This window comes from Osmerus mordax, chromosome 18 (genome assembly GCF_038355195.1).
Source record: "Osmerus mordax isolate fOsmMor3 chromosome 18, fOsmMor3.pri, whole genome shotgun sequence".
Taxonomy (NCBI): Eukaryota; Metazoa; Chordata; class Actinopteri; order Osmeriformes; family Osmeridae; genus Osmerus; species Osmerus mordax.
The window spans coordinates 13,788,846-13,815,219 of NC_090067.1; the positions used below are offsets into that span (position 1 = coordinate 13,788,846).

The window sequence follows — 26,374 nt, forward strand, 5'->3', positions numbered from 1 at the left end:
CAACTTCATGAATTCCTCACATAGGCTACTACCCTCTCTCCTCCGGTTGCGTGTCATCAGTTGTGTAGCACTTTGTTTTATCTCCATTAAACGAGTCGTTGGGTGTGACCAAGCCTATTTCAGGGCGTACTGAAGACGTTCATCAAATGCATATATTATTTGTACATTATTTTCTAACATTAAGAACACACAATTGAAGAAGTATTGAGCATGTAAGCTACATATATATACATATATACATGACCGCTGGTTGATATATTGACAGAAAAAGCATGGATGAAACACTCAATTTTTACACCCCTCCAAAAAAGTAGCCTACAAGGAACTGCGTTTCGTCATGGGCTTTGGAAAGTAAATGGTGCTCACTGCTCCGTTTGCATGTAACAGGCGTCTCAGTAAAGAGCGAGTCATTCTTTCCAATAGCTCATGCGTTTGAGGATCAGTCTCAACACCAGACTGTATTCGTCGCTGGGATTTGCTTCGTCAGGTAAACGTTTTTTTAATGTTCACTTAATATTTTATATTTACTGTGCGCAGTTTTACAACTTCTGCATGATCAGCCAGTTAATATGAATATATTTTTTTTAAAGGATCGTTTGCTATACACTTGCATTAGCAATGTAGTTAGCCTATATCGTGTAGCCTAGTTCGAAAATGTCCTTTTATGCTACATAGCGGCAACTTTTGGGTTTTCAATAGATTATAATAAGAATTTATATTAAAAAAATACAATAAACTCATTGTGTAGCGTATCTCACCATTCTGACGTCTAAGTTCGTTTATTTCCATTCTTAGATTAATTTGTTTTACAGTCACACCTTCTGGCTTGACACATTACCTTTGCCACATTTCATTTGAAACATGCGGCTTGCGCTAATGATGTAATGTAACTCTAAACTTATTAGGAAACACATTGAAACATTCAACATATTCGTGTCGGCTGACAGGCAACATAACATGGAATATTATCCGTGGCCATGGTTACAGACAGAAATCAAACTAAACATTTACTCTGCAAACATGACTAACCGAAAAAAACCAAATCATGAATGCGTTTATTTCCAGTGAAATATCTTATTGAATATTCTACTGTAATCTCGGAATTTGGAGAACAAGACCTGCTTATAGGTTAACTCATTCTTCCACTGGTGACCATAAAATCATCCCTCTTCCAGCCTGGGGATGTTTCTCCAGAAGGGACTGAGTTTGACCAGCCTTGCCTGCCTGTCCCTGCTCCTCCTGGGCCCCGGCTGTCCTGTGGAGGGGGGAGGGGACGTTGGCTCCAAGCCAAGTGCCGACCCAGACCAGGAGTGGGGCTCTGGTACTTTACTCCTCCAGGAACTGCTTCACAGCTTCCCAGCCGACAGCCCGTTTGTGTCGGAGACCCCGGGGAAGCCGGCCAACTGCTCCCAGCGCTTCTGGCTGCCCTCCTCCTCCCCAGTCTGCTGGGACAGCATCGCAGGCCCAGAGGACTTTGAGCATTCCAGGCTACTGGTTCTCCAGAACCGTGCGGCTCTGCAAGCCGTGTCCCAGTCCAGCGGAGCCGAAGAGGGGGGGCTGTCTTACAACCAGCAGGTCCTGGAGGAGGTGCAGTGGATCAGAGCGGATCACTTGAGCATGGAGGAGACCATGGAGAGCATGCGGAAGGTGTTCCTGACCCAGGAGGAGAAGAGGGTGGAGGGGAAGGAGACTTTCACCTTCTCAAGGTTAGCCGCTTCTGTAAGAAGAAGAATGTTACGTGTGTGTAGCAGTTAGCCAGAGCGACTGACAAGGGGGAATTGAACCTGCCATCTCTTGATTTTCAGGCAAACTCTAACCACTGAGCTAAACCCGTCTCCCAAAGTGTTATCATTTGTAGATTGTTGTGCTAAAGCGATAACAGTAAATGGACAGTTGCAAGTTATTTGACCCTTGTTGATTCCACTGTTGTGTGAGGGGAGCTGTTGTACACCAGCAATGGAAGAATTCCTCACGCATGAGGTCATGATCTGACACCAGTAAGGACCTGTCACAGGTTTTCTCTAAAGCCTGGTCTCAGATCAGCTTCAGTGTTTCCCCTCAGCAGTCAGGTTATGATTCCAGCAGGAAAAACTGGTTTCAGGTCAGTTCCACAGGCTTAGCATCGACCCAGCAACGCACCCAGTGTCCACTGTTGTCTAGACAACGCCTGACTAACTTTATATTGTAGCCTGAAGTTATCAGAACATCTGTCTCAAGTCTAGTCCTGGCACCAGACTTGTCCAAGAAATTGCTTGCAACACAACAGGCTGTCTTTCTTGGGCCAGACAGTTTACTCAAAATATTTAGGGCAAGGCTACATTCTCATGAAATTACGTAATTGGTCCAGTCCCCCCCCCCCCCCCCAAAAAAAGAACAACGAGTCTGAAATAACATGTTAGATTTAGAATTTACGATCACAAGACATTCTAATGATTATTTGTTGTTGTCCTTTTCAGTATAAAGGAGCATATTGCAAACACCAGGGACTCCCTGAGCAGTAAGGAGCATGTGGCCGTGGTTCTGGAGGGGCAGTTCTCCAGCCTGGAGAAGTCTTTACACGTCATGCAACACCGACTTGACAGACTAACGGCTCAGTAAAAACTTTATAGTCTGCTGCCTGTTTGATCTTGAGTTGCACAATGAGTGGTATCATCCTAGTATTTACAACATTGATATTCTTGTGTACTGTATTGCGTAATAAAGTATAATCTAATATTTAACAATGCATGCCCTCTCAGGATTAGAAGGACTGTACTGCACTATAGACATTTAGTCATGTTAGCAGACGCTCTTATCCAGAGCGACTTACAGTAAGTACAAGGACAATCCCCCGAGGTAAGTAGGGTGAAGTGCCTTGCCCAAGGACAAAATGTAATTTAGCCTAGCGGGGAATTGAACCAGCAACCTTCTGATTACTAGCCCGATTCCCTAACTGCTCAGCCACCTGACTCCTACTGCACTATAGGCACACTTATAGTATCTGTATGTCTGTAAAGGGTCAGATCGTGTTCTTGTTTTTATGCCTTCACTCTGCATGTATGATACTGTGTCAGGGAGGGTTGCTCATGAACATGTGGAAATAAACTCTATTTTTATAATCCCAGTGCATAATGTTGCTTGATGACTGAAAGAATAGACAAGGTTGTTTTAAGACTCTTAGAAGTTTTTTTCGTGTGCAAATGCTGGTTATCTCTCTGTTGAGTCTTTGCTGTAACGTTTACTGACACAAATTACATCTACACAATGAGTTTATTTTTAAATCAAAATCTACAAAAGAAAATATACAAGATCACAGGTCTCTTTAGGCAGACATAGCTTGACAATTCACACTTGTAAAAAAGTATTCCCAGCTGTTGACTTCAGTGCATATAGTTTGTTTCTCAGGACAGCACACATTGAACAGTTGCAGTACCCTGTTCTGTACTTCACCTGGAAAAAGCAGCTATTGTGTTAATAGCTTTGTTGTTTGAATGAAGACTCCAAACTGTAAAAAATTAACTTAAAACCTGAATATTTTCCTCCATTAGAGACGCTATCACCAAGCACTCAAGAGAATAACTACCGAGAGATGACCCAGTTATCACATGCTATGGTTGTGTAAAAAAATAAAATAATATGTACACAAGGCTGCTGAACCTATACCGTAACAGTGGTCAGACACAATGCAGAATCTGTTCTTTCAAGTTTAGACACACTGGAGAAATTAATGGTGATATTGTGAACTAAAAAGGAACACCCACAAGGATTTGTTTCCATAAAAAACATACTTATTTGAATTATTTTCACTTTATCATCGTAGATAGAAAAAGAACTGATCTGAACTTGAGCTCCATAGCATAAGGATAAAAGGCTGTTTTGTAGGCATCAGCACTGTATCTTCGACACACTACATTCATCTTCTGGAAAGGAAAGTGAAGCAGATAACTTAGCTATATCCTGACAATCCGAGATAGCGTGTTTTCTTCTTGAGTGTGTGTGTGGTGATGATTATCTTTGGCCACTGATTGTAAGTTAAATGTCCAGTTTTGGGGGGTTTCTGGGCAGCAAAAATAAATATAAACAGTTTTGACCAAAAAAGCAAAGGAAGACTAAGTTTTCACGTTGATCTTCAAATGCTGCATCAAAGATGCAAAGATCCTGTAGAAGGCCTACTCTTAAGACTCAAATGTTGACTGGACTTTCTCACGCAACCTTAAAAGTTAACTACTTTTATATCCACCCAGTGCACTCCATACATTAATGACCGCTGTAGGCATGGGCTAAAACTAGCTTCCATCATATTAAACCAGCTGACGTCTTCACAAGTGCACTGTTAGGGCAGGAATCAGGCGAATCAGGACATCAGCTCATTTCAGATGTCCTCTTCCTCCTGCAGTTCCTCCAGACTCTTCAGGTATTCCCTTGCCAAGATCTTCTTAGGAAGGATATCTGTTAAAGAAACAACCACCAATAAATTAATGTTTCATACGGTACTCGGCTACAACGGATTATACCCAGGTTACAACATACAGAAGTTCCTTACTGAGAAAGAAAGGCCTGGGCCAACAGCGGTCTGTGAAAAAGCACTTGAACTTGACTAGAAAGGACCTCACCTGTCAGAAACTGGAAGGTCTCGGTTTCCTCAGCAGTATGGGCCAGATCACTATAGGACAGCGTGTTCGTGTCTTTCCCAGCTCCGTTTTTAAACGAGGACAAAGCCAAATGCTCCACGAACAGTTCCTACAGGCGAGATGAAGTAATCACGTTTATTAGTTGGTGGTACAGTTTATTGGGAGTTTGTAGTTGATTGCAACGTACATTTCTACTTAATTTAGCCAACAGGTAGGCTAATCAGTCACACATCGTTAGCATATTGCTGATTATCACAAAATTCGTTGCTGAATAATAGGGATTAGCTAGTTGGCTAGCTAGCTTGCAGTTCACACTTTCAACTTACTGTTGCTTTAGTAGTTAGAAAAAGAGCCTCCTGGTTTATCATTGATACGTCCGGAGAACTTTTCATTATCAGCTTTACTCGTGCCATTGGGAGTGAAATGATCTTGCTATTCGTTGCATCGTTAACTTTGTCATCCACGTTGTCCCGAGACATTTTGACATGAGATTGTGTCCCACAATGATTGAGTTGACAACACCGAATCTAAACCGGCGGCGGGTAGCGGAAGTTCAACTATACTTTTGGAGCAGTGACGTGAACAAGGCTTTGTTTTTTAATCTTTTAGAAACTAGCCACCACATTTGTTGATTATTTACATACTTTACTTTTTGGGTCCATAACATGGTCCTTTAATATTTTGACTATTTAGATTGGTTGTGTATTGCTAACACTAGTTTATTTACTGTTTCCAAAAGACATTTCACGATGGTCCAACCAGTGTTGTTACACTCCTACACCGTAGGTAGCGCTGAAGAGTTTTGCGCACATCTGTGATCCCCGAGTAAGAGGAATAACTCCATCGCTTAAACAAGAAGAAGAACCGTTCACAGTGGCCAGAAAAACATTTTGTGTCCACATTAAGGTTTGTCTGGTTGTTTTCATTACTTAGGTTACCGTTTTGGTATCAGTTCATTGCCGTGTACGCCCGCTACAGCTGCAGGCAAACAGTGTGCTTTGGCGCACTCCCTAAGTTTCAGCAGTTTGATGTTTTAGCCAACTAGCAACGACTAGTAGCCATCGATCATTGTTGGTTCTAAGTCCCCGTCGAGATGCCGCTTGGTTTAAAGCCATGTTGTTCGGTTTGCAAAACAAACTCGTCGTCTATGTGGAAAAAGGGAAACCAAGGAGAGATATTGTGCAATAACTGCACAGGAAAGAGCAGCAATGCCGGAGTGTCAGGACCATCAGCGTCCTCCAACATACAACAAAACAACGGCGGGGGCAAGCAGGTAACGCCAGCTAGCCTGGGAGTGGGAGGATCGAATATAACAGAAATATAGCTTGTGAGTCACGGCTTTGTGGCGTATGCAATGGTAAAGTCTTATTAAAGCGGTTTCAATTTGTTTCCAGTCGAAGCAGGAGATCCATCGGAGATCTGCACGCTTGAGAAGTACCAAATACAAAGCCCCCGCTTCTGAAAAGAAGGTGTCAACGAAAGGCAAGGGAAGACGACACATCTTCAAACTGAAAAACGTAAGACGCCGCCGCATTTCACCCACGACTTTAGCCTTGTCATAGAATACCTTTGACGGAGTTCGATGAACTCACACCTGTATCAATATCGAACTTGGCGTTTGAAATGTGTTGCCCTCAACAGCCGATCAAAGCACCAGAATCGGTATCCACCATCATCACGTCGGAATCCGTGTTTTATAAGGTATGCCTACTCATCCTACGCATATATAATGTTTTAACCTAAAAGTACGTACATACACTCAAACTAAGGGCGCTTGACATGGTGCCATGTCTCTGCGCAGGGAGTGTACTTTCAGATCGGCGATGTTATCAAGGTGACGGATGAGGATGACGGGATGCCCTACTATGCCCAGATCCGTGGCTTCGTCCAGGACCAGTACTGTGAGAAGAGTGCAGCACTGACCTGGCTGATCCCCACCCAGGCCAGTCCCAAGGGCAGGTTTGATCCTGGCACTTACATTGTTGGTAAGTAGCCTAATGTGCTTTTTCATACGTTTTCTATTTTTCTCTTCCACATACACTTGTTCCATTTCTGCTACGGCAAAACAATGCCAAATCTCAGCATAGCATCACAAGCAGCTTTTCAAATCTCAAAGAGACTAATTTGTTTCAGGTCCAGAAGAGGATCTGCCGAGGAAAATGGAGTACCTGGAGTTTGTGTGCCACGCCCCATCGGAGTACTTCAAGTCCCGTAGTTTCCCCTTCCCAACCATCCCCATCCGCCCCGAGAAGGGCTACATCTGGACTCCCATAGGCCCCCCCCCGCCTGCCAGCGGCTTTAAAGAACCTGTGGGCTCCAGTAACTAGCTGGACAATCCATCCGACACAACATGGACTTAGTCCGCTTCCACGGACGTGTATTTATGTAAGATATGCCGACAGAGGCTAAATTGGCTGTGTTGGACACAGTGGAAGGACTTGGAAAATAATTTGATTGACAAGCTCTCTGAAGTACGATTTTTTTTCCGATTGTACAACCTGCTAAGACTATTTTGTAAGAAACAAATACCTTTTTTAAATGTTGTCTGTGTCAACCGATTTCGTCCTATGTTTTCCTTAAATGGTATTGCACAACGTCAAGTAAAGGAAAAAAAAGTACAAGAATAAAAAACAAAAAATTACGTAACTTGGATATGTTATTCAAACTTCCTTCTTTTGAGTTCAGTGAAATAGCTCATGGGATCTCTGCAGCTGTAGATGCAAAGATGCTTCCAGTGTGACCCAGGCGAGTGTGTGGTTATCCTGTGCTTGGGGAGGGTTCCTCTGTCGGCTCCTCGATGGGAGTGGGCGGGGGGTTGTTGTCCACGGTTCCCATCGACCTCCTCATGGCAGCGTGGCGCATGCCCTTCTGAAACAACCCCGGAGAGGGCGTCCCTGAGTCGATCACGTGCGCCTGGGAGGACAGAGATGCAAAACCATCAACAAACTAAACACTACGACGGGAACGTTTCCTGGGATTCTATGAAACTTTCCAATTTCCTTTCCAATAAAACAAAATCCAATGGTATCTTCATCGTCAAAAATATCTTTAAACTAGTACACCTCTGTGACGCACCTCTAAGAATTTTGGCCTACATGAAGAGTTGTCATTTCCCCCCCCACCACATGTCATGTCTGCTTTTTCATTCAACTTATTTTCATTCCAAGCTTGTAATCTGCTTCATGCCTGCCCCTGGGTAAGGCCCCCCCACCCCCTCTGACCTTCTCCAAAGTGATGAGGGTGGACAGCATGTCTCCTGTCCGTCCTGAGGCGATTTCATTCTTCCACAGGTTGTCCTGCAGTGAGGCGCCCACCTGGTTCCTCAGGATCACTTCCTGCTCCTGCTCCTTGTTGAACGACAGGCTGTGCAACTCGTCCACGATACTGGACACACACACACACACACACACACACACACAGTAGGAAACACCATGAAGACACAGTGCCTACACAGGATGCAGTCAAACTATTCGGAGCATCGCCGGATCACCCTGCCTGGGTGGGTCACCCTGCCTGGCCGGGTCACCCTGCCTGGCTGGGTCACCCTGCCTGGCTGGGTCACCCTGCCTGGCTGGGTCACCCTGCCTGGCTGGGTCACCCTGCCTGGCCAGACCCTACCTGTCCAGCTCCTGCCGTATCTGCTTGTAGGTGTCCATGTTCTTCTGCAGGGTGGAGAGGACCAAGATGAACTCCTCCAGGGTGTCCATGGTGAGGTTCTCCAGGCGGCTGGCCTTCCAGGGCCTCTGACGCCGCACCATGTTGGTCCTGGCCACCACATCCTCCACGTGGATCAGGTTCTGGCCCTCAGCGCCCTCCTGTAGCAGCTGGTGAGGACAGGGTTCACAGGTCAGTAGGTTACACTACTCAGGGGCAATTCTGGGAGGGAGCCAGAGACAACAAGCTTGGACCCCCCCCTAAATGTAGAGTCAAAATAATTATAAACATGGTATTTTGCCTGTTAATGCTGTTAGTGAAGAAAACTATATGACAACAACAATGTTTAATGTAACTGGCCCCTCTAACCGGACAACTGGCCCCAGCTTGCCCCCCCCCCCCCCCCCCCCCCAGTTTAAATGCTCTAGAACCTCCACTGCCACTACTGTGCTGCACTTCAGAGAGGTGGACACGCTTCTAGCGTTGTAGGAATGAGGTGTTATCTCACTACACTGTCTTCCATGTGTATCTGGAAACAGATTCAACAGTGAAATACTTCATACATCGTCCTTGTCTTTGCTTTCTTCGCTGTCGAACATACAGATCTCCAGATTGGTGGTGACCACGGCTACCAGGAGGTTGGCGAAGATGAATGCTCCGCCCGTCAGGAAGATGAAGAAGTAAATGGAGGCTCCATACATCAAACCCTCCTCCTCCTCGCTGTGAACAGACACACCCTGATGACTGCACCCATCCTTAGGCTCTAGCACAATATAGATTTATATTATTTTATTTAACATTCCTCCTATTCATATAACTAATATTCCCCATTCCTACACTCTGCTAACTGCTGCTAGATTTTTTCCAATTGTTATTGCTGGTGTCATTTTGTTTCCATATTCATTGGATCTTTGTATATTTAGTGTTGCTGTATAAATGTTTTGTTGCAGCTGTTCCACGGTTACAGGACGTGTGTGACTCAGCTTAACCAACTGTAAGTTGTGACGGGTGTTTACGCACTAGAACTCCCTGTAGATGGCCATCCAGCCGTCCTGGGTGATGCAGATGAACAGGGTGTAGAGAGCCGAGGACAGGTCCCCGAACGCATAGGGCACAGCAGCGCTGAAGAGGGTCACGCCGAAAACAGCAAACACCTGGCACACAAACACCACACACACACACCAGTCACACACACACACCAGTCACACACACACACCAGTCACACACACACACACCAGTCACACACACACACACAGCCACACCACAGACACAAGCCCATGTCATTGCATGCTGTGTCACAGATAACTACAATTTTAGAAAGTTAAATGAATTGATGCGGAGAGAGAAAGATGGATGACCAGCATGATGATGCCGAGTAGGAGGAAGATGGTAGCCATGTCTGGGATGGACTGCATGATGACGTGAACGATCACAGAGACTCCCTGCAGCGAGGCGAAGCCACGGACACTGCGAATCACTCGCAGCACCCTGGAACAGGTACAACTTCAGCGTGTGTGTGTGTATGTGTGTGTGTCGGATGTGCTCAGTCTAGACCTCACCTGATGATCTTCAGTACATTGGCTCCTGAGTTGGACAATAGCATGGGTCCAACGATGAGGGACAAAGTGACCACACCGTCTATAATGTTCCAGCCATTCTGACAGATTACAAAATGATGGTGAAAGAGAAACCGGATGAGAAGAACAGTGGCCAACAGCTGTAAGTAGTCTGTTGATGAGCTGTATATTGTCATGTTCAAGTCCTCCTGCTTACTTTCCAGAAGATTTTGAATCCGTAGTACCACTTCACCAGAATCTCCCAGATGAAGACAGTCAGAATGATATGCTCACAGATGGTGAACTCAATGTCATACTCCTACAACGGACACATCTCAAGATTCAATCACTTTGCAAACTTTAGAGACTTTTAATTTCACATAACGTTGGCCTAGTTCATAATTAGTATCTACTTTAACCAGCACATGCCAATATGACCCTAATCCTAACCCTAGCTCAAGGTTTAAGTTGCACCTACCTTTGCAATGACATCATTGGTTTGAAAGCCAATGGTGATGCAGTTGAGGGTAATCACAACGATGATGAAGAGTCTGAACAGCAAGGATTCCATAAGAGAGCCAATGAGCACCTCGGAGACGTACGTCTCCGTATCCGCGGCATCCTGGAAACAGGATGTAATGTAGGCCCCAGATATCGACCCTCAACACTTACAAACTACTGACCTCACCTCTATCGTATTTGACAAAGTGAGAGGAAGAGAGTATTATTTCTTTGATTTCACTGTACCTTTAGTTGGACGATATCCCTGATATTGATGAGTTCTTGCTCCTCACCTCCTTCCAAAACAGACCACTTCCTTCCTGCGCTTTCTGACGCTCGCTATAGCACATTAACATGTCTGACTTACATTAGAAAGCAAGGGGGAAAAAAAGTTTGTAAATACATTTTTCTGGCGGTTGGAGAATGTTGACCAACCTGGAGGAGTATAGTGCGTTGCTTGTAATCCATTTTTTGAGCTTTTTAGCTAAGTAAAGGCCATGTCTGAACAAGCCTTCCACGCCAGCTTTTTAAACTAACTCCGTTGAATGTAAATAAAAAAAATGCAAATAGAATTGAGGAGTCGTTCGAGATTTGAGACAGAATCCAACCACAGGTTCTGCGTTCGGATGACGTCACACACCACAGGTCCCTTCCGAGGTTTCTTTATATTAATTAAACGAACAGAAGGTGGCGCTGTTTTCCGTTTCGTTACGTGGACGGTGCGTAAGACATTAAAAAGACCCGCAACTTCCCCGGTGTAACATTCTCAGGCGCACTTTCTAAAAGATCCGTCTTTAATACCTCAGCGTGACGTTTGAGTGGAACATGAAAATACCCGATGAACAAGCAGATTTTGTTAGCTCTCTTTTTATCTGTCTGAAACGATGAAATTGTCTTGATCAAATGGGTAAATGCATCAGACTTAGAGTAGGTTGTTGTATAGGTAATTTGAAGGAATATGGGCAAACTCCAGTCAAAACATGGTAAGACCGGGTATTACGTTACGTTGTAACTGGCAGCAAACTTGATTGATTGACATGATAGTGATTCATTGTTTTTATATTTCTCAATGTCTGATAGACTGTAAGCGCAGAGAAAACCCTGAAGGTAAACTCTTCGTCATCTCACACATAATTACATGTTTAATTTATTAATCAAATTTAAATTATTTAACGGAATTATTGTAAAATGTATGTTGTTGCTATAAATGTTTTGTTTTCGTCAGGTGGTAGTTTTGCTGCGAACGCGCTTACCTGTCAGGGAGAACGTGGCCGCTTGAGAACCTCCACCCACGCGATCAAACCGAAACAGGTACAGAGTTGTACAAGGCTCATTTTCTTCTTCACTTTAAAATGTTTAATGTTTTACTTAAATCAGTATAGGTTAATACATAGGATACTGCTTTAGCTTTTAATTCAGAGTGAGGGAAGGGGGGGTGGGCACAGACGGTACAGGAGGACCCCTCTGTCATCATGGTTCAGTGTAGGCCTATAACAGTTGAGATTATTACACAGTATATACAAGTTATGGTTGTTGACCACAACCATAACACCCGGGTATCCCTGTGTCGACCACGTTCATGGACCCGTCTGCACCAGACGCTTGGCGCGGGGTTCTGGGCCTGGGTGGCCCGCTCCCTGAGGGGGGGTGTGAAGTGGATGAAACTGGAGGTGAATGAACAGCCCAATGTGTGAATCTTAGGTCAGGATGATTTGTTTGGTGTCAAGAGACCGGTTTGTGAAAGCCTCCGTTTGTGCGTTCGGCCTGTGTGCTCCTAGGTTGCTGTGTTTTTGTAGGTTTAGTTTTAGCTAGACAGCCTGACCTAGCCCCTCCCAACTAACTTGGAGAGGTGCGCTTGTTTGTTTTATTTCTTCTTCTCTCCTTCCTTTGCTCTCTGTGAGGAGCTGCTTTCGTGTCTGAAGTGTAACATGGCCATCCCCCAGAACAGCGGACTCTTTCTCTGCCCTGAAACACTCGGCTACACATCTGGTACTGCTTTCCTACTGCACACACTGTGGCTGTGATGAGCGACAGGAGAAACGCATGGAGTGTGTGTGTGTGTGTGTGTATGTGTGTGTGCGTGTGTGTGAAGGGAGTTTTCTTCTGTTTTTTTACCCTTTAATCTGATAGGCTTAGCATACACACACATATTTGTTTTTGTGTTTTAGACATTTTGAAGAAAAGTGTGAATCGTAACAGTTGTTTTTCAGTTGTGAGCAGGGTCCGATTGCCTCTCAGTGCTCCATGGTTTTTCTGGAGCCTACAATTAGGAAAGAATCGTAGCCTGCCAGACTTTTAATGAGCCCAAAGTCCACCACCTCCCTCTAACAGCAGTTGCTTCTGCGATTTTATTTTCCAGTCTAACAATTAGCTTCTCCATAACACCACTGCTTATGTAACTGTCGCTCGTTAGCTAGTCAGTGAGGTGTTTTATCGTAATTCTTTAGTCTCTGAGGTTACTGTGTGGTCTTCCCTGTTTGAAACAGACTACGGTGTGACCACACTGACACCTTGCTGTCTTACTGCTACAAAATATAGCAGTAAGACATGTATATATTTTACTTTTTTCACACACAGTGAAAGGAGAGGAGAGAACTTATTTTTGAAAATATTTTTCAAACCTTTCAAAACTTTTTTTCACACACAGTGAATGGAAAGAGGAGAACAGATAGGCCTAAAACAGAGTAGATGAAAGCAGAGTACAGTCGAGTACAGTCGAGTACAGTCGAGTACAGTCGAGTAAAGAGTCCTCATGAAGTAGTTATCAATGATGCAAACTTTTGTTTAGGAACTTATTTTCTTTTTTTATTTTCTTTTTTATATATTTTTTTTATATACGGGTTGAACCTTTTGAAACTTTTTCTAACTTTTGAAGAAAAATAAATGATGAAGTGAAGTTCTGATACCAGAAAAATCAGGAGTAAGTACAGTAACGAAGTAAGTGTACTTCGTTCCTTCCCGTCTCTGGAGAACAGAACCACCACACTACAGGGCACAGAACCACCACACTACAGGGCACAGAACCACCACACTACAGGGCATAGAAGCATTTCAGACTCGCAGGGCGTTTAAAGTGAACATTGACATACTATCTCCCAGGAATAACGACCCACTGGTTTGTCCAAGGCAGATCAGGATGAGGTTCAGTTCAAAGACACCCAAACACACGTGGCTGTTTGATGTTATAACACTGTGTAAATAAGAAGGACTGAAACGTTGAAAGGGAGGCATTGTTGTAACTAGCTAACCACATTTTAAACTGTGCAGACACAGGCCTGTGCATGAGCAGTATAAGAACATTCTGTTTATTTGGTCCAGTAATCCTGGTCCAGTCCTTTTCATGTTGATGTCACCAAGGTGACTGAACCCTGTCACCAAGATGACTGAACCTTGTCACTCAGGTGATGGGACCCTGTTACAAAGGTAACGGGACGCTGTTTGTTATCCAGGTGGATGGACACTGCTCAGCCTCTCTGGGATCACTTCTAGAACATTCCGAGTCTGAGCCAGAGAAGCCGGTTTTCCCACAAAACGGATCAGATGTCTGGCTGGCTCACCTCATGGCTTCCATCATTAGACACTTAAAGAACTCTGTAGTGTTTCTACATGTCATCTCGTCTTGTGGTCTGTCTGTAGTGTTTCTACATGTCATCTCGTCTTGTGGTCTGTCTGTAGGGTTTCTACATGTCATCTCGTCTTGTGGTCTGTCTGTAGGGTTTCTACATGTCAGCTCGTCTTGTGGTGTGTTTCAGCTCGGTCCCAGGGATATTGTCTCTCAAAGCTGGAGTGATGTGCAGTTATTTACATCCCATAACCAACCATACATTGTAGAGAAGGAATCTGATGAGTGTCATTGTATATAGTACAGCAGTTACTTATCTGGTGGTGAGGATTAGTAGAAGTCTCATAACCATGTGACAATGTGGATATCAGTTTTTAGTCCAACACACACCTGAGATAGAGACAGAGAGAGAGACAGAGAGAGAGAGACAGAGAGAGACAGAGAGAGACAGAGAGAGACAGAGAGAGAGACAGAGAGAGACAGAGAGAGAGAGAGACGGAGAGAGGGGAGGGAGAGAGGGGAGGGAGTTCAGATGTACCCTTCTGAAGTGTCGACTTGTGCTGTCATGTCTCTGACTATTGTTTTTCGGAAGAGATAAGAGAAACTAATGGAACACCATGATCATGAAGCTTCCGTCTTTCAGCATTCCGCCGCCCCTCCCCTCCCTCCTCTTCTGTGACTCGTCACATCTCCAGGTACAGCTAGACAAGAAGGAAAACGGCCAATCAGGCTTAAAACAAAGACTCTGTTGTCTGGGGTTTGAGGTACAGTGTCAAGTGGAAAGGAGGGTTGGAGGACTGACATGATGGGGTGGGGGGGGGGGGGGGAGTAGGGGTTGGGTGGTAACTGGGGGATGTGGGTGGGGGTGCTGGTGGGGGTAGTACTAGGGATGGGGGGGTGGTAGTGAGGGGAGTAGGGGGGTGCCAGTTCAAAGAGAAAGTGAGAGCAGGAACACGCCCCCCCTCCATCTAGCCCCCAACCTCCCAACCACCCTCTCACTGTCCGTAACCCTACCCCACATCAAAGGCCCCAGGGCAGGCGAAGCGAGGCGGAGGAGGGGGTGGAGGGGGTGGAGATGTTGGCGGTTTTGGGCTGTGAAGCAGAGGAAGCCATCTTCGGCTGGCAAGGTTATCCGTCAACACAACCCTCTAACTCATCTTGTGTAACTCATCAGTCTCTTGCCAGCATAGCGGTGGTGGAGTCCTGCCTGGTGGGGTTGGCAGAGAGATGATAAACAGATAGTGATGATTCATCTCCCACATGTGGCTGGCTGATACTCACTGCATCTGATACGGAGCAGAAACAGCTTTTTGTTTCTTTCTGTGCTTTCCTCTCCCTGTCTTTGATCCTTTCCCCCTTCTGTGAGTCTTTTCTCTGGCACTATATGCTAACTGTCCCTGATTGTATGTTTTTTTAAAGGAGTTTTGTGGCAAGGACCTGAAGAACACTCAGATCCATACCAGTGACTGCCACCTAGAGGGTGAGAAGAGTATTACACCATCACAGCAGAGCCTGTGTGTTGAGCAAACCCTAACTGTGTATTGAATATATGGAGCTTATCATGTTAATTATTGAGGGTTTATGGTATGTCTTTACATGGTTCTGCCTCAGTCGAGGCTGAGTGTTTGATAATCTCCAGGTAGTGAGTTGCATGATTTACAGCTTTATTACCAAACCCCCCTCCAGCTTGCATGGGTAAAAGGAAATTGTAAACGTGTTCGCATCTGTTTAGTATTAGTGTGAGGATTACTGGTCCCAGAGACACTAGTGCAGTTTACCTGTGTATTTACTGTAACCATTCACTTACGACCATAGAAGTAATCTAAATGCTTGCCAAAGGATCAGATTTTGGAATATTTGTGATATGAAGTATCTCTATAGTTCTTAGTATAAATAGCTTGTTAGTTTTAGACCAGTTTAATGAGAAGGTGGAAGCAGTGTTGAACGTGCTGTGTGTTTCCCAGTGGCCCTGCCCTTAGAGAGGGGAGGTGACAGCGAACACAACCACAGTCACACAGGGTCAGACCTCCCTCACCAGGAATGGATCTTCACTCTCCACTGCTTTGACAACAGTGGCAAAGTCACCAAGGAGGTATGGATCCATCTCTGAACAGGCCGTTTCTCGGGCGCCATGTTTTCAATCTTGAGTCCGTCTCCTGATCTTGGATGAGTTTTCTTTTGTCATGTTCGTGTGTTTTTGCCTTTCTGTTTTTCTGTGTGTGTATGACACATGTGTGTCTATGCAGGGCATGTCTAGGCTGATGCACTCCATCTATGAGGTGGTGGAAACGTCCATCAAGCAGCCCACCAATGGGAGCACAGCCCTGAGGGTCAAACTGGTGTTGACCCCGGTCAGCCAATCAGACAGGCTCTCTCAGTCAGGTGATTCAGAACGCAGCTTCTAGTACCAATAGTGCCTTCTGAAGAAATGTGAATGATTAGTAACAACCCTATTTTATCTTCTCTGTTTGTCAGATCACGACACGGGTCACACACAGGAAGTAGGAAGAACAGACAGGAAGTACTGTGTGGATGAGAACATAGACCGCAGGAACCACTATCTGGACCTGGCCGGGATCGAGAACTACTCCTCACAGTTTGACGACACAGGTATTCAAAAACTTAATTAGATGTATACAAATATGTATAATCATTTAGAAATATTTATACATATCAATATATCAATGGTTATGTTAATTTGCCTGGACTATGGCGTGGTGGTTTACATGGTATCACTGTTCACAACAACAAAAACTTCCGCTCGTTTCCCTCGGCGACACGCAGAGGCCACATCCCAGGAGCCAGGACACGTCCGCTCAGCTCACCAGCGCCGCCTAGTGGGGGTGAGAGAGAACTGCAGCGCCACTAAGTCCCAAGGCAGAGGCCTGTCGTTACTCAGGTCCCTCCAGGGCAGGACGGCAGGAGGGGGGACCAAGTCCACCAGGTTTCATGGCCAACAGGCCCAGCCTGCCCTGGGGCCCCAGCCTGCCCTGGGGCCCCAGCCTGCCCTGGGGCCCCAGCCCCAGCCTGCCCTCCAGCACGCCCGCATCAAGCGGTTTCGGTCAAGGGCCCAGGAAACTGCAGGCTCCTCTTCCAGGCCCCAGCTCTTCCACCACCAGCCTCCTGGCCTCCAGGCTGGGCCAGGGGAAGGGAGGGAGGTGTTGACCAGCCAGCCAGCCTCCTATGGGGGCTTAGTCTCCTTGGCACAGAGGCACCACCTCCACCATCACGAGCACCACCATCACCACTACCACTACCAACCAACATGACTGCTGTCCAGCCTGACTGGGTTAGCCCATCGAGCTGAAATCTAGACACTGACCTGGAGAACTTTTGCAATGTTTTTGGGCATCACACCAGACGACATCAAAGCTCCACTAAAGGCTTGTAGAGACGGCCCCATGGCATGCTGGGATTTATTGGTGTTGGACGCCACTATTGGTCCAGTAGCAGATGCTCATTCCTGCACAGTGTACTCAGACTGTACATATAGATCTGAGCTTATGACAGTACAGATAAATGAATTATTTTATTGTATACGCTACGCAACTTCAAAGCCCTATAGACTGTTTATTTCCACTCAGGGGATGCTAACTTGCCACAAATGGCTTTATTAATTCTTAGATTTACTGTATGTTTTTAACGACATCTGTACAAGAGTATAATACAATGTTTTATATTAATTCTATTTTTCTACATGAAAGCATGAAGCTCAACATTTGTACTATTGTGTTGTGTAAAACTCAAGATCCAACAAAGACTGCTGTTTTTAAATGTGTGAACACCAATTTGTATTGAATTATTAAAATGTTTTGTTGATTTTGCCAGGAAGTTATTGAACCTGTCGTTGTGTCATCGTCTGACAGAAGATAAATCTTAAAACTGTCAAGGCTGCATTAACAAGAACTATGCGGACACAGCAAGTGTTCCATCCCATATTCATCAGACCCGTAATGTGTTTGCTGTTGATCGTGTTTCATGAGAGCTATTGTTGTCTGAGCCACAAAAACTTTCATCTGGATTACTATCAAAGCCTCCATGAAACTCATCGAGTCAAATACCAGGCATGTCGCCAATGTTACACCGGACAGCATCCCTACAGCAGGACTGGGGTTTCTCTGCTGCAACATGCACTGGCTTCTTCTGTGTGTGTATATAAAGCCTTCATAAAGAGGTCACACGCAGTAGGAAAATACTGCTGCTCAAGCCAAGAGTGAATGTTTGCTACCACAACCCCCCCTGTTGGAGAGACCAAGGGGCGTTAGACAGCTGTTTCTAAAAATAGTTTTCCTAATCACATGGTCAAGCCTTCCTCCCTCAGCAAAGCGGACACAACACCATAACCCCCACCCAAACAAACACTATCAGCAGAACGTTGAGTTCCTGTGGATAAAAACTGAAACCTAGCCCACCCAGTTACTCCTACGAAGGGTTAGACGGAAGGAAGAAGTGGAACAGAACCATGAAGAGCCTGAGGTTCCTCGCTGCAGAGGGTTTTTCACAGAGTGGCCCCAGCGCCGAGGAGAACCTCTGCTGTGTGTCGTTCAACCTGTACCCGCTCCTGTTCAAGGCCTGCTACCTGCGAGAGGAAGCTTCTCTGCTCCACGCTCTGGTGCAGAACTGGCCCCTCCAGGAACTCAACCTGCAGAGGCTGCTGGGAAGCACGCCGGACTGCCAGGAGGACCTGACCTCCTGGACCTGTAAGCAGTGTCTGGAGGCCATCCTCACTGGCTTGAAGGTGAAGCTAACTTCATAGACATTTTGTTGGTGACAACTAATTTTGCAGTGATGTGTGTGACGTGAAAATAAGGCCAAATAAGGCCTTAAGGACTCTTGGTTCAACTAACCACACACTTCTGTGATTGGTTAAAGGAGATGTTTTAGTGCTTTTGTGATTGGTTGAAGGAGATGTTTTAGTGCTTTTGTGATTGGTTGAAGGAGATGTTTTAGTGCTTTTGTGATTGGTTGAAGGAGAGGTTCCCGTGCCTAACCCTAACCCTAACCCTTTACCCAAACCTCATCACTTATCCATAACTGAGAAGGACTACTTTAAAGTTATTTCATTTTCCATCTCTCCTAGGCCTATGTTCTGCGGCCCCCTTCTACCTACGCCAAGAACCTGCGCGTGGTGGACCTGACAGGGCTGGTGGACACCGAGCACCAGGCCTGTCCCTGTGGCTCCACCCTGGGCCGCTGGGCCCGCACCCAGCTCCTCACCCTCATGTGCTACGAGACCATGGTGGCCATGCAGGCTAATGACACGCCGCCCTCTGCCTTCGAAGCCGCCGTGGACGTCCGCCTCAACGGCTTTGTCACCGGCCGGAACTACGAGGTGGTGTCCCAAGCCTTCCTGCTCCTCCGACACTGCCCACTCAAGCTCCGCTTCGTGGGGTTCAGAGCCGACTCTCTGGCGCTCAAGCAGCTGTTCTATGTGCTCAGGCTGGCGGAGCCTGAGTCCATGAGGAAACTAGAGGTAATGATTATGTACGTTTTATTTGTGATGCGCTTTTCTTGCACTTAAAGAGCTACAGTACAGTAACAAAAACTAAGAAATCCTCTTCCCCCTGGGCGCATTACGCTCCAGGCCTGTAGTAAAACTTAAAACTGCATAGTTGCCTGACCCTAAACCTACAAAAAGCCTAAACTTTTAAAATCTATATTTTTTCAACCTTTCAAAATACAACAAGCACCCAAGAAAAGCTAGCAGAAGAAAAAAAGCTTAATTTTGTCTCCAAAAGGTGGTGCACAACGTTCACCTGGAGGCCCCTCATCTGGAAGTGCTGCTCTCGCGGGTGGAGTTCCCCCGGCTGCAGTCCCTGACGCTACCAGCGGGAGCGCTGGACGTGCGGAGGCTGTCCGCGGACGACACTGACCTGCTGTCCACCATAGGGGAGCTACTGAGCAGACTGACCCAGCTGACTGAGCTCTACATGGGCTTCTCCACCCTCACGGGACACCTGCGCAGACTGCTCAGGTGAGCCACAGGGTCAGGGTTTGGTTGAAAGAGGAACGTGATTTGTGTGAGGAGGGCAGCAGTGATTGATGGTGTTGTTGTACGTGGGAGAATGCCAACAGTTGCCTCCCGCCAAACCTACGAGTCATCCAGAGAACACTTCATAGCTGACATAGAAATAGCCCTGAAGCAGTGACCCAGATAAACAGGCTGACACCTGGACTGTACCCTATATACCCTGCACATTATATAATTAACGCACATCTGACTCAGTCATGTTTATTTTCTCCCAAATACATCTAACAGTTCAAGGACACAGTAGACTAGGTCTGATGTGTTTGATGATGGTCGATTATTAGAGTGAAGTTTTCATCATTTGGAAGTTGGAGAGTGAAACACTACGATGTTCAGCTGGCTTACTTGTGTCCTTTCTTATGGTTTTATTCTCAAGTCCCCTGAATACCCCACTACAGTGCCTTGAGTTGGCTAACTGCAACCTGAATCGTATCGACATGGTCTACTTGGCCAACAGCCTCCACAGTGAACACTTGGTACGACTGGATCTGAGCGGTCACAACTTGGCCACCTTGTTCCCCGTCACCTTCATCAAGCTGGTCCACCACTCGTCCTCCTCGCTGGTCAGCCTGGTCCTGGAGGAGTGTGGTCTGGAAGACGACAACATGGACGTCCTGACACATGCGCTGGCCCCCTGCCAAAAGCTGCAGGAACTCAAGCTCCTGGGCAACCCGCTCTCCTCCGCGGCTCTCCGGCTGCTCTTCTCCAATCTCGCGAGGGCGTTCCCCGACGTTAAGTACGTGGAGATGCCTGTTCCCCGAGACTGCTACCCTGCGGACGTCACCTACCCACTGGACGACTCTGCTCTTCTCAGGTACAACAGAGACCTGTTCCAAGAGCTCCGCGCCGGGCTGATGGCCGTCCTGGTGGGGGCGGGAAAGGGGAACGTGGAAGTGTGCACACCCCTGATGGGCGCGTACGACCCGGAGATCAACGAGACCAGCAACGAGCTGGGGGTGTCCATGGTGAAGTCTTTCAACAGCATGCTTGGAAACTTTATCGACACTGTCGCGAGTGTGGACAAAAGGAGGTCCCAGGAGTGATGTTTGTGCAGGACTGTTAAACGGGCAAGAGTACAATAGCTATTTTAGAAACATGAATTTGTTTTCTTTTTTTTTACTGCAGTGTACACTGTTGGCTCTACTTTTCCATGGATCCACTATGTTTCTTGGTCATTGAATTCTCTTTCTCTCTCTGGAGGAAGCTGTTGAATATATTGACTGTATAAAAAAAGGTTTATGCGTGTGTAGATGTGGAAGTCAGAACATTTGGTCCTCCATTCATGAGGTTCCACTTGACCATATTCCAGAACATACTGGAGAAAAAAAAAAGTAAAGGTGCTTTTAAATGTTTCTTTATATTTTACTGTTTATATTTTCTTGAATTTTCTTTAAACAGTTACCTTATAATTTAGGATTTGTTGTTTGAGACATTGTATAATAGTATTTGACTGATAGAAATGGTTTGTTTTATAGGGCTAAACTAAATTTACAAACATGCTAATAATCATTATGGGTGTTCCTTATTAACTATCCAGAAATATTAGAATGGTTGTATTATTACCATGAAATAAAATTTAACTTGAAACCACTTATCCAAAACGTACAATTCTTTAATCAGCAGACAACTCCAAGAGATTACACTTTATTTTAAATATGATTACAGGGGACGACCATACACAAGAACAATGAGAAGAAAAACAAGTTTCTCTCATTTCTTCAGCCACTCTTCCTTCTCCATCCTCTCACGGATGACCTCCTTCAGGTATGGCTCCAGGTAATAATTATCCTGTCAGCACAGAAATATAATAAATAGACCCGCTATTTCTAGTCATATTCATAAACCATAGCATAGATGTTCTACCGCCAGCCCACCTCCTCATATTGAATCCATTGGTCTTTCGGCAGAATCTGCTGCTTCATGGAAAGATCCAGCGCCCTCTTGATGCGGAACATCCGGTCGTTGTACACGATCTCGGGAAGCCTTCTAATCGCTTCTTTCACATCATCATCCTCGTGGAGGGTGTCATCGCGCATCAAACCTTTGACAGATTGAATACACCGTCAGACTTTCACCTTCACCTCAGCGATATCAAAGACAAAGCACCCAACACTGGAGACACTCCTAATCTGACGTCGGCAGATTTTAAATGGCGTTTAAGGCATGTAATTACCAATTTTGTTGAAGCCGCAGGCATTGTAGTACCATTTGCGGAAACCTTCCAAAAGTCGGCCAGTTGCAGCTGTGATGAACAAACGATATTTTAAGCAGGTTTAATAAAAACCGTTAAATATAATGTTTTTACAATCATAACATAGACATGATAGGAGGAGTAGCATGGAGTCGAAAGACTCAGAAACGTAACGGATAGAAAGCAACAGCCTACATTATTAGTCACCTCATTTCGCCCCAATGTGTTATACAACAGGATAACATGAGAATTAGTCAAGTAGTCAGTTAAATCTCTTCGTGACCCACAATTGGCAGAAATTACGTATGCTGCCTTTATTTATTTTGTCTGCATTTAACTAGTATCATTTGTCTAACATATTACGAGCTCTGCGTGTTTACTTTCGGCAGGCATTTGTTTAGCAGCTACTACTGTGCTGGTGCTAACTGGATACTCTCTAATGAGGGTTGTGAATTTCAGTTCAGTTTATAAACTCATGTACATGTAAAATGTAATTAAAGCACATGGAAAAGCATTGTAGACATGCCGCAAAAGTGGGGACAAGCTAGCTAGCTAGCGATCTGACTGTCACAGCTGAACTTGGAAGGACATTCGATAGAGGACACCGATACAACTATTACGAATATCAATAGCCTACATAACATGGACTTTGCAGTTCTCGTTCATATCGAGTAGACATTAACGAGCTGTTATAATTAATGAGCGATATATATTAGCTCAGCTGAATGGTTAAATAAAACCCTAAAGAATGATTTATTTTACCTGGTGCCCTCACCGCCATCTTCACTAATCTGAGAACGGATGTACTGAATTGTGGGTAAAATGACGTAGTCGTAAGTAGATCACAGTGATTGCACAACTCTGCGCAAACACTTCCCTTGAGCAATATTGTGAGCGCAGTAAAGCATTAACATGTATTTGTATAGATTTTAAGCCTTCATATAATTGTTATGATTTAAAATCGAATTACACGACACGCCTTAGAACTGTATAACTTCGGAAGTTAATCGGTCGCCCCCTCGCGGTGGATTCATTGCGTACCGTGCATACATCTTGATTTATAGGATTTCGATATTTAGCAACTACAGCAATGCCTTCTGAAATAAACAAAATCTAACGAGAAATGCAGAGACTTTGTCTGTTTTAAGATGACAGAATCAGAAGTCTACAAAAACACAAATAATTCCCCTCGAAGGAGAGGATTTTAACTTTTAAAATCGTAATCAAAACGTTAATCTTACTAAATATCTTTATTTTTGCAGTTCATATCACAGGTGTCCAAAACATGTACATTTGAGATTGTTACCACAGTCAATACTAATATAGCTGGTACTTTACCACACTATACTATATTCTGAATACTTGTAATACTAGTATCCAGCATATAGTTGTCACAGTTTCAGTTTATGGACAGTAAAGTGGGAAGCATTGATCCTCCCATTGAACTCCCAACATGTCCTTCCATCCTACAGTGTCTTCAGAAACAGCTCAAAGTCCTCCAGAGTGGCTGATGCCAACTCAGTACAGAAGTCCTGGTCAGGAAGAGAGACCAGACGATCAAGGGAGATGTAGTTTGGCAGGGCTGGGTCGTACTGGGCCTTCTTCAGGTACTGCAGGAACAGGTGTCTCTCCTTGATACGAAGGTACTTGGAATTCAGGACCTGCAGAGGTGGCCATGGAAACGTTATAAAACCGGTACAGGTTTGTCTTACTGACGAGATGAAAATCAGTTGAAAACATGAAACTGTCTTGAAATGGTCAGTGTGGTCTACCTGTGGGAACTTGACGATGAGAGACTGAGGAACGTTCATGGTGTTGTGGACGTAATCAAATATCTGGGTCAGTTTCTTCTTGTTGGCCGTGAGAACTTTAGGAATCGTCACGACGATGTGCTGGATTTCATTTTCCCTAAAGCCAAGCTCCAGTTGGAACACCTAGATCAGAGAGGGAAGCATATGAATAACATACAACAAACAACAATCTGTGTATCTACCGATTCTGTGTTATGTGATTATATTTCGGACTTTAAGATTCTCTTTGACGGGCTCCAAACTGCCACACAGAAGTCTGGGAAGACGCCCAACAAGGTTCCGAGTCTGAAAGACAGAAACAACGTTGTTCTAGAAGGATTTCACCCCGTTCCTGTCAAAACAGTCCATCTCTGGGTTATAGGCTGGGGATGGACTATAGACTACGTGAGACTGATGTCGTGTTTCAGGGCTGACCTTCTGAGTGCTGAGGCCTAGCTGTTGCTGGTAGAAGCCAAGTCTGTTGTCCAGCCTCTGAATACTAAAGTTTAGCAGGTACGGGGCCCTGGACACCATGGACGCCACATCCTCAGAGCTGAACTTCTTGGACCGGAGAAACGCCACCCTTCACCATGTGAGAGAAACAAAACATTTTGCAGACAACATGACAACGGAGTGCATACCACAACAACAGATAGGTCAGTTAAACCCATGCACTGTTATTAGAAATCTGACTTATGCTAAACATTTTAGGAGGTTATGTTGGGGCGTCAAGCACAGTATGTCAATGTGAGATATTGAGTTTTATATTTTTTAATTCCAATAATTTAAGCATCATTTCTCAAGTGTCTAAGGTGTAGAATGAGGGTTGTCTGTGAACTAGGACTCCAATTAACCCCCCAAGAAGCCACGCCCTGGCCGATCTTCGCCCTGCTCCTACCTGGCCCGCAGGTTCTCCAAGCTCTCTGTGAGGATGAAGGGGTTGTGGGACACTATGTGTCCCAGACGGAAATCCTCCACCCCGATCTCCTTCAGGAACACCAGCCGGGGCGCCACGTCGGTGTGGAAGTCCAGCTTCAGCAGCATGGAGCCCACGTTCGGCCTCTGCTCCAGCCTCCAGATATTCACACCTGTCAGGGGGCAACAGAAACCAACAAAAAAGGCTTGCACATCCCAATCTCCAAATGCTAAAATACTTACTTTTTAGCATTACAGTACATTTCATTGAATAATATTATTATTATTGGCATTATTTGAACTACAATGTTATTGTAATTTATGGTGGCATGGAGTGACACCGTCCCTAGATGTCTAGATCTGCCCCTGACCTTACGCAAACCCTGAGGTGAGCTGATCTAGTTCCGTGAGGAGCGGAGGGACATACCGAGTTGGACCAGCTTGCTAAGAGTCTCTGATTCGTCCACGTAGTCTCTGAGAGAGAAGGAGGCAGGGGGCAAGGCAGAAGGGACCTCCAAACGCAGGGCCTCCTCGTCGCTGATCTCATCGAGAGGAGAGAGGCGCGGGGCGGTGTCCAGGTCTGATGAGATCACAGGGAGGGAGGAGCTTGTAAGAGGGAATAAACCCTAGAGCGGTGTAGCCTGATGTATGAGTGTCAGTGTTCACTCACCCAAAGATATCTGCTGTACTTCAGTCAAGGTCATTCCATCCCTTAACTGTTGGGACAGGGGGTTCTTGTATGGGACAACTTCCCCAGCAGATAACTCTGGTTGTGCTTCAATGTCCTTGGTTAGACTTGTGTGGGTGTTGGTACTGGAATAGCTGCGACGATGTAATCTCAGTCTTGAACTCGGTCGTGTCAGAGATGAGGTGTGGGCGCTGTGGAGGATAGACGACATCACCGGAACACCGGAGGAAGCTACAGGGCATTTCTGAGCTCGTGAAGAGTATTGCAATGCGATCCTTGTTGTCTTTAAGCGGAGCAGACAGGAGCACAGCTGCATACATGCCGAAGCCATGGAGTTGTCTGTGATCAAAAAAGTGACGTGATTATTGTAAATAATTACATTAATGTAGACATTATACGTTCTTGGATGCATTGTTATTTCAGGAATTTAGTTTAGACGGATGTGTCTGGCGGGTGGATGGACCATAACAGACTAACGTGCCTTTATCCCTCGGAAACAATGGTTACTGTACGGCTAACGTTGGCTAGCTTATTTGATTAGCGACCAGGAAAACAATGCGTAAGTTAAAGACATGAACCGAATCATTGCAAAATAAATTTTGTCATAAAAAATGTGTGCTTACCTAGAGGATTCGGAAAACCGACAAGAAACTGGCAATGTCAACTTCCTCATGTGTTCGCACCTGTTCAGTCACGGAAGCTTTACGGAAGTGACGCATTCTGGAGTATACCAATAGCAATGTTTCCCAAATTAAAATATGCGCTGAGATAGGAAAGTTGTGAAATATCAATCTTCATTTAGTGTATGACAAACTCAAGAATGCATAATTCTATATCTTATACTTTCCATTTTTCAGATTACGACAGTGAATAAGCCAA

The 26,374-nt window shown here is 45.3% G+C and overlaps 8 protein-coding genes across 11 annotated transcripts; 4 read left to right on the plus strand and 4 right to left on the minus strand.

Moving 5' to 3' along the window:
- The first annotated feature begins 397 nt into the window (after positions 1-397).
- Positions 398-3,111, plus strand: si:ch211-57n23.1 (uncharacterized). The gene is made up of 3 exons (XM_067256188.1): positions 398-487; positions 1,176-1,706; positions 2,457-3,111. Exons 2-3 carry the CDS (start codon positions 1,183-1,185, stop codon positions 2,596-2,598), a joined length of 666 nt encoding a protein of 221 aa, XP_067112289.1. The 5' UTR covers positions 398-487; positions 1,176-1,182; the 3' UTR covers positions 2,599-3,111.
- A 125-nt stretch (positions 3,112-3,236) lies between these two features.
- On the minus strand, positions 3,237-5,226 carry chrac1 (chromatin accessibility complex subunit 1). Its single transcript, XM_067255831.1, has 3 exons — positions 4,937-5,226; positions 4,593-4,719; positions 3,237-4,428 (listed from the first exon to the last, which is right to left on the minus strand). The coding sequence occupies exons 1-3, from the start codon at positions 5,087-5,089 to the stop codon at positions 4,352-4,354; spliced, it is 357 nt and encodes a 118-aa protein (XP_067111932.1). The 5' UTR covers positions 5,090-5,226; the 3' UTR covers positions 3,237-4,351.
- Positions 5,227-5,477: 251 nt separating this feature from the next.
- Positions 5,478-7,146, plus strand: gatad1 (GATA zinc finger domain containing 1). The gene is made up of 5 exons (XM_067255829.1): positions 5,478-5,883; positions 6,005-6,127; positions 6,252-6,311; positions 6,412-6,595; positions 6,744-7,146. Exons 1-5 carry the CDS (start codon positions 5,704-5,706, stop codon positions 6,935-6,937), a joined length of 741 nt encoding a protein of 246 aa, XP_067111930.1. The 5' UTR covers positions 5,478-5,703; the 3' UTR covers positions 6,938-7,146.
- A 203-nt stretch (positions 7,147-7,349) lies between these two features.
- LOC136962154 (cation channel sperm-associated protein 4-like) lies at positions 7,350-11,624 on the minus strand. 3 transcript variants are annotated; one of them, XM_067255824.1, is made up of 12 exons: positions 11,575-11,608; positions 10,757-10,853; positions 10,568-10,660; positions 10,299-10,442; positions 10,038-10,139; positions 9,824-9,921; positions 9,623-9,752; positions 9,285-9,418; positions 8,828-8,984; positions 8,229-8,434; positions 7,832-7,994; positions 7,350-7,523 (listed from the first exon to the last, which is right to left on the minus strand). In XM_067255824.1, exons 2-12 carry the CDS (start codon positions 10,787-10,789, stop codon positions 7,368-7,370), a joined length of 1,416 nt encoding a protein of 471 aa, XP_067111925.1. In that variant the 5' UTR covers positions 10,790-10,853; positions 11,575-11,608; the 3' UTR covers positions 7,350-7,367. The 3 variants fall into 3 exon arrangements, with proteins under 3 accessions (XP_067111925.1, XP_067111926.1, XP_067111927.1); XM_067255825.1 differs by lacking the exon at positions 10,757-10,853 and having other exon boundaries at positions 10,568-10,683; positions 11,575-11,624; XM_067255826.1 differs by lacking the exons at positions 10,568-10,660; positions 10,757-10,853 and having other exon boundaries at positions 11,575-11,586.
- On the plus strand, positions 11,166-17,704 carry LOC136962156 (protein naked cuticle homolog 2). 2 transcript variants are annotated; one of them, XM_067255827.1, is made up of 8 exons: positions 11,166-11,304; positions 11,402-11,428; positions 11,547-11,632; positions 15,303-15,363; positions 15,848-15,975; positions 16,130-16,265; positions 16,359-16,493; positions 16,668-17,704. In XM_067255827.1, exons 1-8 carry the CDS (start codon positions 11,280-11,282, stop codon positions 17,150-17,152), a joined length of 1,083 nt encoding a protein of 360 aa, XP_067111928.1. In that variant the 5' UTR covers positions 11,166-11,279; the 3' UTR covers positions 17,153-17,704. The 2 variants fall into 2 exon arrangements, with proteins under 2 accessions (XP_067111928.1, XP_067111929.1); XM_067255828.1 differs by lacking the exons at positions 11,166-11,304; positions 11,402-11,428; positions 11,547-11,632 and adding an exon at positions 14,445-14,578.
- A 536-nt stretch (positions 17,705-18,240) lies between these two features.
- On the plus strand, positions 18,241-21,506 carry lrrc14b (leucine rich repeat containing 14B). Its single transcript, XM_067256282.1, has 4 exons — positions 18,241-18,621; positions 18,964-19,356; positions 19,622-19,857; positions 20,288-21,506. Exons 1-4 carry the CDS (start codon positions 18,346-18,348, stop codon positions 20,952-20,954), a joined length of 1,572 nt encoding a protein of 523 aa, XP_067112383.1. The 5' UTR covers positions 18,241-18,345; the 3' UTR covers positions 20,955-21,506.
- Positions 21,507-21,539: 33 nt separating this feature from the next.
- On the minus strand, positions 21,540-22,903 carry uqcrb (ubiquinol-cytochrome c reductase binding protein). Its single transcript, XM_067256285.1, has 4 exons — positions 22,865-22,903; positions 22,085-22,153; positions 21,786-21,952; positions 21,540-21,699 (listed from the first exon to the last, which is right to left on the minus strand). Exons 1-4 carry the CDS (start codon positions 22,881-22,883, stop codon positions 21,622-21,624), a joined length of 333 nt encoding a protein of 110 aa, XP_067112386.1. The 5' UTR covers positions 22,884-22,903; the 3' UTR covers positions 21,540-21,621.
- Positions 22,904-23,335: 432 nt separating this feature from the next.
- mterf3 (mitochondrial transcription termination factor 3) lies at positions 23,336-26,215 on the minus strand. Its single transcript, XM_067256284.1, has 8 exons — positions 26,119-26,215; positions 25,478-25,834; positions 25,235-25,387; positions 24,791-24,980; positions 24,328-24,475; positions 24,127-24,198; positions 23,875-24,036; positions 23,336-23,763 (listed from the first exon to the last, which is right to left on the minus strand). The coding sequence occupies exons 2-8, from the start codon at positions 25,824-25,826 to the stop codon at positions 23,569-23,571; spliced, it is 1,269 nt and encodes a 422-aa protein (XP_067112385.1). The 5' UTR covers positions 25,827-25,834; positions 26,119-26,215; the 3' UTR covers positions 23,336-23,568.
- Positions 26,216-26,374: the final 159 nt, after the last annotated feature.

What these genes read in the sequence shown, in the direction of transcription:
- lrrc14b (XM_067256282.1), top strand. Translation starts at nt 18,346, where the DNA reads ATGAAGAGCCTGAGGTTCCTCGCTGCAGAGGGTTTTTCACAGAGTGGC. An exon ending in CCATCCTCACTGGCTTGAAG is followed by an intron (nt 18,622 to 18,963) that starts GTGAAGCTAACT and finishes CATCTCTCCTAG; the next exon opens with GCCTATGTTCTGCGGCCCCC. An exon ending in CACCTGCGCAGACTGCTCAG is followed by an intron (nt 19,858 to 20,287) that starts GTGAGCCACAGG and finishes TTTATTCTCAAG; the next exon opens with TCCCCTGAATACCCCACTAC.
- chrac1 (XM_067255831.1), bottom strand. Translation starts at nt 5,089, where the DNA reads ATGTCTCGGGACAACGTGGATGACAAAGTTAACGATGCAACGAATAGC. An exon ending in TTCTAACTACTAAAGCAACA is followed by an intron (nt 4,720 to 4,936) that starts GTAAGTTGAAAG and finishes TCTCGCCTGTAG; the next exon opens with GAACTGTTCGTGGAGCATTT. An exon ending in GACCTTCCAGTTTCTGACAG is followed by an intron (nt 4,429 to 4,592) that starts GTGAGGTCCTTT and finishes TTTCTTTAACAG; the next exon opens with ATATCCTTCCTAAGAAGATC.
- gatad1 (XM_067255829.1), top strand. Translation starts at nt 5,704, where the DNA reads ATGCCGCTTGGTTTAAAGCCATGTTGTTCGGTTTGCAAAACAAACTCG. An exon ending in ACAACGGCGGGGGCAAGCAG is followed by an intron (nt 5,884 to 6,004) that starts GTAACGCCAGCT and finishes ATTTGTTTCCAG; the next exon opens with TCGAAGCAGGAGATCCATCG. An exon ending in TCCTGGCACTTACATTGTTG is followed by an intron (nt 6,596 to 6,743) that starts GTAAGTAGCCTA and finishes AATTTGTTTCAG; the next exon opens with GTCCAGAAGAGGATCTGCCG.
- mterf3 (XM_067256284.1), bottom strand. Translation starts at nt 25,826, where the DNA reads ATGGCTTCGGCATGTATGCAGCTGTGCTCCTGTCTGCTCCGCTTAAAG. An exon ending in TAGGCCTCAGCACTCAGAAG is followed by an intron (nt 24,199 to 24,327) that starts GTCAGCCCTGAA and finishes TCTGTCTTTCAG; the next exon opens with ACTCGGAACCTTGTTGGGCG. An exon ending in TCATCGTCAAGTTCCCACAG is followed by an intron (nt 23,764 to 23,874) that starts GTAGACCACACT and finishes CCACCTCTGCAG; the next exon opens with GTCCTGAATTCCAAGTACCT.
- uqcrb (XM_067256285.1), bottom strand. An exon ending in CTGCGGCTTCAACAAAATTG is followed by an intron (nt 21,953 to 22,084) that starts GTAATTACATGC and finishes AATCTGTCAAAG; the next exon opens with GTTTGATGCGCGATGACACC. An exon ending in AATGGATTCAATATGAGGAG is followed by an intron (nt 21,700 to 21,785) that starts GTGGGCTGGCGG and finishes CTGTGCTGACAG; the next exon opens with GATAATTATTACCTGGAGCC.
- LOC136962154 (XM_067255824.1), bottom strand. Translation starts at nt 10,789, where the DNA reads ATGGATTACAAGCAACGCACTATACTCCTCCAG. An exon ending in GATTCAAAATCTTCTGGAAA is followed by an intron (nt 9,922 to 10,037) that starts GTAAGCAGGAGG and finishes GTAATCTGTCAG; the next exon opens with AATGGCTGGAACATTATAGA. An exon ending in ATACGGCAGGAGCTGGACAG is followed by an intron (nt 7,995 to 8,228) that starts GTAGGGTCTGGC and finishes GTGTGTGTCCAG; the next exon opens with TATCGTGGACGAGTTGCACA.
- LOC136962156 (XM_067255827.1), top strand. Translation starts at nt 11,280, where the DNA reads ATGGGCAAACTCCAGTCAAAACATG. An exon ending in CAAACTCCAGTCAAAACATG is followed by an intron (nt 11,305 to 11,401) that starts GTAAGACCGGGT and finishes AATGTCTGATAG; the next exon opens with ACTGTAAGCGCAGAGAAAAC. An exon ending in CAGTGACTGCCACCTAGAGG is followed by an intron (nt 15,364 to 15,847) that starts GTGAGAAGAGTA and finishes TGTGTTTCCCAG; the next exon opens with TGGCCCTGCCCTTAGAGAGG.
- si:ch211-57n23.1 (XM_067256188.1), top strand. Translation starts at nt 1,183, where the DNA reads ATGTTTCTCCAGAAGGGACTGAGTTTGACCAGCCTTGCCTGCCTGTCC. An exon ending in GAGACTTTCACCTTCTCAAG is followed by an intron (nt 1,707 to 2,456) that starts GTTAGCCGCTTC and finishes TGTCCTTTTCAG; the next exon opens with TATAAAGGAGCATATTGCAA.